This window comes from Epinephelus moara, chromosome 24, assembly GCF_006386435.1.
Source record: "Epinephelus moara isolate mb chromosome 24, YSFRI_EMoa_1.0, whole genome shotgun sequence".
Taxonomy (NCBI): Eukaryota; Metazoa; Chordata; class Actinopteri; order Perciformes; family Serranidae; genus Epinephelus; species Epinephelus moara.
This window is the reverse complement of record NC_065529.1, coordinates 36,620,305-36,629,046: the sequence shown is the minus strand read 5'-3', so window position 1 is coordinate 36,629,046 and position 8,742 is coordinate 36,620,305. Positions and strand designations below refer to the sequence as shown.

The following is an 8,742-nucleotide window of genomic DNA, read 5'->3' as shown; positions in this document are numbered from 1 at the left end:
CTGTAAACCCTAGAGATGGTTGTGCGTGAAATCCCAGTTGATCAGCAGTTTCTGAAATACTCAGACCAGCCCATCTGGCACCAACAACCATGCTACGTTCAAAGTCACTTCAATCACCTTTCTTCCTCATTCTGATGCTCGGATTGAACTTCAGCAGATCGTCTTGTCACATGGTCTTTGCAACTTACATGCTGAATCACACTCAGAGACTGCAGGCTAATCTGTGCGGAGAATAAAAATGCATCTGAGGATCGTGTGTGCTGCGCCAAGCCCCTCTCTACCCTGGGCAAGAGTTAATTTATCTTTGAAGCTAGTAAATAAGGCTTGATGTGAGCAGATAATGAAATACACAGTCCACACAATATGTGCAGTCAGAAATAGCTTTCCTAGAACATAAAAGGTTCAGTAGTGGAAAACAGAAAAAACCTACAGAATATGGCAATCTTATACAAATAGAAAAAAATGGATGCAGCCGCTGAGTCAGCTACTCCACCCATGAATCCCCCCGTCCCCACTGTGGTGATAACTGTGAGACAGACACAGGTGGACATGTGCTGGTATTGAACATACAAACAGGCACTGTATCAGCAGAAGGGGCCTGAGGGTATAAAAGAGAAGTGGGCAGAAGACTCCAGTACAGAAAGTTTCAGGAGACTGCAGACATGCTCAGGTTTCTTGTGTTTACCTCGCTCACAGCCCTCGGTAAGAACCGCCTGATTCTTCTCCACCTTTGACATTCTACACACACCTGAATACCTGATGTCTGACTGTTGCGCTCTCTGTGTCTCTGCTTTGCTCAGTGCTGGCTGAGCTGACGCCTGAGCCCAGGTACCTGGAGGATGACAGTGTTGAGGAGAGAGTTGTGGGAGGCGAGGTGGCCAGACCAAACTCCTGGCCCTGGCAGGTACTGTATGCTGTGTTTGACTGTACAACAGTTGGGGGAGAAGTGCTGGGGTCCTGAACTGAAGGAAAAGTAGCTGGGAGATTGGGGGCATTTGTAGCATCTCAAATGGCACCAATCAGAAATGAGACAGAATCATGAAACTTCACTATGCACATGGATTGTGATAATCCCTCTCTGCCTGTCAGTGGACACACTGATGACTCATACTTGTCAAAGTCTTTATTGTTGGAAGTTTATCGTCGTCCTTGGTATGTGAAGGTATTAAGTGTATTGATACAACTGCCCCACATGCTGTCACAGTCACCCCTGCTTGTGGGGGCAAATAAACCATTTAACTTCTAGTGCTTTAATCAATATTGTGACAGTAACACCACTTGTGAAAACAATTGATTACTGTTAAGAAGAAGAACAGAGACATAAGTTACCTATAAAATTGTATCCAAATAGCTCAAGAGGTTTTCAACTAGCACCAAAAAATGTAGCAGTTGCCCTCAGTTTCCCCTTAAGTCCTGCACTGAGTTCAAGTACTCATTACTATTACAAGTACTCATGCGCTGAATGTATTATCTTCTTTAAAAGAGAAAATAATAATTTTTCAGGACTTTAACAGTTATCCTGTTAGTTTTAGGAAAACTTTATCATTTGAATTAGCACATTCTGAGATCATGTAAATCTAAGCATAACTTTGCACAGCTCATCAACATATAATTAGCCACACAGTTAAAATACCTGTGAAGGAATGCAAGGTCTTTAATCTATAATAATGTATCACATTTATTGAGTCGCCTTTATGTTTTGTCTGTAAAATAATAATAATAATAATGATAAACTTAATTTATATAGCACCTTTCATACAAGACATGCTTTACGATAAGGGCAATAACAATATCTCCCAAGAAATGGCCGAGCAAGAAATTGTAGTGGAGTAAAACTTTAAAGGTCCTTTGTTGTGAAAAGTCAGATTATCATGTCTTATTTTATTTTTTTTTATAACAAAGCAGGAATATGTGTCTGTATACATCTATAAATACTTTGAAATATTAAAAAAAACATTCAATCTACAGATAAATGCACATAGTCCATACTCAGAAATTGTGCCTTTAAATGAGCCGTCAAGACTTCTGTGAAATTGTGATGTCACAACTATACTGTATAAACGTAGACACTTCTGCTATAGTGTTGTTATATTAATTCCTGGAATGCAATGACGGTGTAGAGACACTGAGAGCACAGATGTGGAAGACCCAAAAAGACTGACCAATCAGAGCAGACTAGGCTTTTTCTGGAGGGGGTCTTAAAGACACAGGTGCTAAACGGGAGTGTTTTAGACAGAGGGTGAATTCAGGTACATTCAGGCAGACTGTATGATGAATGTAAGTGTTTTTTAGAACACTGAAGTATATAATCATGTCCTAATAGATACTGGAAATCCAGTATGAACCTGAAAATGAAGATAATATGGGACCTTTTAAATTGAATAAATTGGAAATACTCAAATACAAGTGGTTCAAAATTGTACATAAGTACAGTACTCGAGCATTGGTAGAGCTGTGGCTCAGAGGTAGAGCAGGTCGTCCACTAATTGGATGATGAGCAGCTTGATCCCCGGCTCCTCCAGTCTGCACGTCGAAGTGTTCTTGAGCAAGATACTGAGCCCCAAATTGCTCCCAATGGCTGTTCCATCGGTGTGTGAGTGTGTTAAGAAAACTTGAGTATCAGGTGGCATCTTGTATGGCAGCCTCAGCCATCAGTGTATGAATGTGTGTGTGAATGGGTGAATGTGATTTGTAGCGTAAAAAGCACTTTGAGTGGGCGGAAGACGAGAGGAGCTATACAAGTGCAGGTCCATTTACCAAATGTATTTAGTTTGTTTCCACCACTGCTCTGTAGCCACCTTTAAGATGTAAATCAAGTCAGCACAGCATATGTTCTGAACACACACAGCCACAAAGATCATCAGGTGCATTTAAGTCTGTGGTTATGATGCCTTTAAGCGCCTTTCAGTGTCGGGAACGCTGCCAAGAAGCATTTTGAATTAATGTGAATGGTTGAGTGTGTTGTAGTTGTAATGCTCTCTGTTGTCGTTTCCTCAGATCTCTCTTCAGTTCAAATCCGGCAGCAACTTCCACCACACCTGTGGAGGAACCCTGATCAGGAGAGGATGGGTCATGACCGCTGCTCACTGTGTGGACAGGTGGGAGTTTCATGCATCACAGGATAGCTGCTGAGCCTAAAACTAATGGAGATATGATGAAAATAGCAGGATATGTGTTCCAACAGAGCACAATATTCACATTAGGGTATTTTTGCGGTAGTTTAAGTGCCTATTTAAGACATTTTAGTTTGACATTCAACTAGGAATGTTGCATGTCAGCCATGAAAATAAAAATGTTTTTTTATTTCCACAGGTCCAGGACTTGGCGTGTTGTTCTTGGAGATCACAACATCAACTCTCACGAGGGCAACGAGCAGTACATGAGTGTGAGCCGCGTCCACATCCACCCTAGGTGGAACTCCAACAACGTTGCTGGAGGGTTAGTGGTTAATGCTCATGTTTGACCCAGTTCTGCGTACAAAAATAGCACATACTGATCTATTTACACATTACATATCAACATAAGGAAGAATATCGGATTTCGTTTTTTCCATGTAACGTCTGATATAACAGCTACAATATGTGGATTTTACTGTTTTTATAATGAATATTTCAAAAATTAAAAATGTTTGACTGACAAATTCTTGCTACTGTTATTGCATACAGTAATACAGTAAAAATAACAAGAGCTGAAACAGAAACTTAAGAATACTTCACTTAATTTTTCACTTATTAAACCAACGAACATTATCTGCAGCCTTCCCAAATGTGAAAATTATTTTTTTCTTTGTTTTAAAACATTGTAAATCAAATATTTTGAAGATTTTGTCTGTTAGAGCTGAATAATATATATATTTTTTTCTGTCAGAAGGTCAGAAAAAGTAAGTGAATCAAAGACATTATCACAATTGATAGATCTGAGAAAATAACTGGCAGCTTTGCTTGGCTTTGACCCACAGGTGGGACATCGCCCTGCTGCGTCTGTCCACTGAAGCTTCTCTCAACAACAACGTCCAGCTCGGCGCCCTGCCTCCCTCTGGTCAGGTCCTGCCCCACAACAACCCCTGCTACATCACTGGATGGGGTCGCACCCAGAGTGAGTCTCATATAATGATAAATGTACACCATAAAACCCAGTGTTAGTTCAGTGTTTAAGAAAGTAATCAGTAAATGACATCACATTTTAAAGAGGTAGCAGTGTACGATCCTGCTATGACAAGCTTCATAACTGTTATGTGTTTCTCCTCAGCCGGAGGTCAGCTGTCTGCTCAGCTGAAGCAAGCCTACCTGCCTGTTGTCGACCACAGGACCTGCTCCAGCTACGGATGGTGGGGCAGCACCGTGAAGGACTCCATGGTCTGTGCTGGTGGTGGCAGGGACTCCGGTTGCCAGGTAAGCCTATAGGGTCTTAGACAGGACTACATATGCCCTCATATTTGGTATTTCTTTTGTAAGTCTTGAAAGAATACTCCACTGCGATTTAGCATTGCACTCTTACAGTATGATATTGTCAAATTCATGGTGGACTGTTTTCTTACTTGTCAACTTGACAACCCAGTGCTGACATTACCCACACTACCTGATCGACCGGCGACAGGTCAGTTGCAGATTCAGGTGTCTTGAGCTAGGACTGGTCTCGAGTTGCTAGCCTCCTTTTTTTTGTCTTCCGCTCCAACCAGTGCTGACTCAAGTGACATCACTTGAGGCTATTTATTAGACTTCACACAGCTCCCTGTAAATACACAAAAGGCTTTTGAACAGCTTTTTTCATATATGCAGGAGTACTCCCCAGACTTACAACACATACTGTACAACCTGCTAAGATGCTGTAACCAACCCAGTCTTACTCCGAAGTTGTCAAAATCTTGTGCTTGGACAGTGACATGGTCAGTGTTAGCTTCTGGTAAGATTGTAAAGCCAAACCCCGTTCTTATTTCCAGAACCCAACTATGTCCTTCTGTTGCCTGAACCTAACCACGTGTGTGTGTGTTGGCTAAACGTAAATATGTGCGTATATTGTTGAGGGAAAAAAAAAAGTCAATTTGCGATGTTGTACCGACATAGTGCGTTTATTTTAAAAGAGACTGTATGCAAACGTTACATTTACTGTGAAAATTGAAGTGTGTTTTGAAAACAGGTAGAACGTGACATGGCGCCCCAGATCGTCAACAACCAACGCAGCCAGGGTACCTTCCACTTTGTATCTCGATGTGGGAAGTCCACGACCAAACATTAATATGTGACGCATGGCTGAAACACATTAACAGTAATTTAATGCTGTGGAACGATCGCAGTTAGGTTTAGACTACAAAAATACTTGGTTTACCTCGGTTTAGACAAATATCATGTTTTGGGTTAAAATAAGTACCTTTGCTGTATAACATAACGTGATGTAAATACATCATGTCTGACGTTTATGTGCGACGACTGTACGTAAATTCCATAACATTACGTTTAAACATTAACATTTGGCTTTACATGGGACATAAACTGTGGTTTCCTGGGTGAAAGTCCACTTACTTTGACTCATCCACCTCCCCTACCTCCCACCCAATACAGACTTTTTCACTCTTTATACAACCCATCTGTATTGCTACAGATGGGTTTACATTGGGGTTACCTGGAGTGGATATCACAGATCGAGGGCCGTGACAAAGTGGCAGTATTCGACATCCTAAGAATGAGAACGGGCTAGTAACCAGACTTTGATGTGTTAAAGTGGTGGAGTTCCCATTTAATTGATCCCAGTTAGGCAGAACATGAGGACAGTGCCCCTGGAGCTTGACAACTGTTTCAGGATACCACTTTCTACTTCATAAAGGGTAAAGCTGCAGCTAATGGCTTTATTAATGGTTCATATATGATTTATCAAAGCTTTATAAATCAGTTATTAGTATTAAATACTTTGGGGTTGCCAAATTGATTGATTGTATGACCCCTTGGATCTGGATCCAAGATCTAGACCAAGATAACTAACATTTTTACACTAACTGCATCATTTCAAAATGGAAAGGACAAAAAACCTATAGATTAGATAAATAAATGATGTCCATTTCAGTAGGGCAGATTCTTCCCAGCTCATTTTATGAATCCAGTTTCTCCAGTTGTCTCCCAAACCAGTGTCACCATGTTGTAAGGGACAGCAGGAAAGATGTTTAGTTATAAGCAGACTTGGGGTTAACACTGAAAAGAACTTGTCAGGATTCAGTCCCACTCCTCCATGACAAAGTGAAATTGAACCTCTCCCACTGAGCTGAGGTCTGACCCCTTCCTGTCAAGGAAGATATTTTGGAGGACACATGTGGGATTACTTGCTGCATCAGCAGGGGCATAAGTCAGTTACAATGATCCAGGCTTGTGCTTAAGCTGCACAAAGTGTCAAAGTCTTCCAAGTTCATGTTCGGCACAAACTTCCCGGAGTCTGTCGGAGATCAGGAGGGGATATGAGAAGCAAGAGGCAACGAGTTAAGTGCATTGGCAAATGGCGTGTTTGCTCCTGACTCTGGTAAAAGGTTATGAATTATTGGCTCTGAGGTTTGTCTGTTATGTGTTTTCTCTGAATCCAGGGTGACTCCGGCGGCCCCCTGAACTGCAGTGTCAACGGCAAATGGGTTGTCCACGGTGTGACCAGCTTTGTGTCTTCCTCCGGCTGCAACGCCAACAAGAAGCCCACCGTCTTCACCCGTGTCTCTGCCTACATTAGCTGGATGGACAGCGTCAGTACTAAACACTAACTCATATGAATCAAAGAGTGTAACATGCTTAGAAAACCATAAACAGTTCAGTGTAGGTTAGTCATGATTTCAGTTACAGCAGTGTATTTATAAATCCCACTCCATGCACTAACTGCAGGATATATTCATCTTTCTCTTACAGTCATTCATCCTCACAAAAACATGTCTATTTGTGCAGCATCTTGTTGGGATTATTGAAGATAATCACATAATGATTCATTTGTCCTTGCTTTGCCAGATCATGGGTTGAGAAGAGCGATCTCCATGGTGACGGGAGCACACTCTGGATTCATCTCAGGTTCTGCACAACTCCATCAGAATAAAATGTCCTGTAATGTGCATTTTACCCGCCTCATTTTTTCTGTGTTGTGTTTTGTGTGGGAGGCAACGGTGCAGTGGTCATCTTAAGATTTAGAAAAGTGTAAGTAATGGAGGTGAAGTGTAATTAGGTGCAAGAGTGCAGTAGATCTGTTCAGACAGCGTTGCTAATGAGCAGTTTTTCATATCAGGGAATGTGTGTGAGATGACCTTTGGATACTAAATTGATTTCTAAACTTAAACAATTACACTGTCACAAATTGGGATCTTTAAACGCTGCACAGTGAGGCTGTGGTCGTTCTATAAAACTGCTTTTTATAGCAAAAGGGTAAATAAAAATATGTGACTAGACTTTGATAAATTCCCACTTTCAAAGGAGCTGGCGTTATGTGATGAAAAGAGGCTCTGAAACTGTTAAGAAAAACACATTACCCTGTCACTATTAAGTAAAATAAAACATGGCAAAGGCTCGAAACAAATTATAACATTCAACATCAAAATACAAACAAATTAAAAGCCAAAATTTAACAGAGAAATATTAGACAGCAACCCGGCACTCTGTAATTTGCTTGTATCTCACACTCAAAGTCAGTGCATTTAAATAATTCATAATTGCTCCAATGTGTTTATCAACATAAGCTGAGCAATGAACAATAATGAATTAATAAGGTGTGTTTCACTATACCCAGGTGTTATGTAAATACAAACAATAATCAGGGTTAATTCAATTATACGAGTGTGAATGAAGTTCAATTCAATTATTGAAGATCAGACGCAGTGTGCACATCTGTAGGGGACATTAATATTTCAGATATGCTTACTGCATGCAAATATACAGACATAATTATTTCCTCAGAGGGTCATATAGATCGTTTCATTGCTCCTCTGTTGCTAGGGGCAACAGCTTTGGTCCCTGTTTACTTCCCGTCAGCTGCCGAGGAAATTATAAAAGTATAGTTTCCTTGTCAGTTACAAGGACGCATGTTAATAGCAGGTGTAAACAGGCTCTTTGTATGTTTGTTAATGCAGTAGCTGATAAAGGAAAATATAAAAGAAATAAAGGTCAGTGGTGTCAGCTTTCGAGGAGCCAGATCCAGACTTTGGTGTCAGTTCTATAGGAGTCAATAGGGCAAATCATACTATAACCCATTATATCTTTGCTGTTTCACGTTTAATTAAAAAAATCCTCCCACCACATTAAAAAACACAGATTAAGTGATGTTGACTGACATTCTCAAGCCCCTTTTAGGTCCAAGATTGCTAACGCTACTTGCTGTTAGCAGGTACATCAATAACTAACTAACTAACCCAACTTTAAACTGTAGATATTTAATAATATAAAGATTAGATAATGTTCCCTATTATTGTCAGGAGGTGGCTCTACTTGCCAAATTATTATAAATGTGGACTTTTAGCATTTACTGGTACTTGTTACTCTGTCTATCAATGAACTAAGTTAGCATTTGCACTTTGTTTAGCTAACGTTAGCCAGCAATATCTCTGTTGAGTCACCCTACGTTAATTTGGACCATTAATGTTAGAAAGCTATATTCTTCATGAAAGTGTGAAAGAAACAGAGCTGCGGTGTTGGTGAGTGACAGCAAATGTTACAGCCTCTCAAGCGTAATCGCTGTCATGACTTATATGTGTGTTCGCTAATGCTAAATGACTAGCATTAGCAGGAATGCAAA

At 40.5% G+C, this 8,742-nt stretch overlaps 1 protein-coding gene across 2 annotated transcripts; it reads left to right on the top strand.

Annotated features, from left to right (window-relative positions):
* Positions 1-569: 569 nt before the first annotated feature.
* On the top strand, positions 570-7,079 carry LOC126386011 (elastase-1-like). 2 transcript variants are annotated; one of them, XM_050038089.1, is made up of 8 exons: positions 570-702; positions 801-904; positions 2,998-3,098; positions 3,313-3,438; positions 3,959-4,095; positions 4,249-4,391; positions 6,566-6,715; positions 6,972-7,079. In XM_050038089.1, the coding sequence occupies exons 1-8, from the start codon at positions 663-665 to the stop codon at positions 6,981-6,983; spliced, it is 813 nt and encodes a 270-aa protein (XP_049894046.1). In that variant the 5' UTR covers positions 570-662; the 3' UTR covers positions 6,984-7,079. The 2 variants fall into 2 exon arrangements, with proteins under 2 accessions (XP_049894046.1, XP_049894045.1); XM_050038088.1 differs by lacking the exon at positions 6,972-7,079 and having other exon boundaries at positions 6,566-6,748.
* Positions 7,080-8,742: the final 1,663 nt, after the last annotated feature.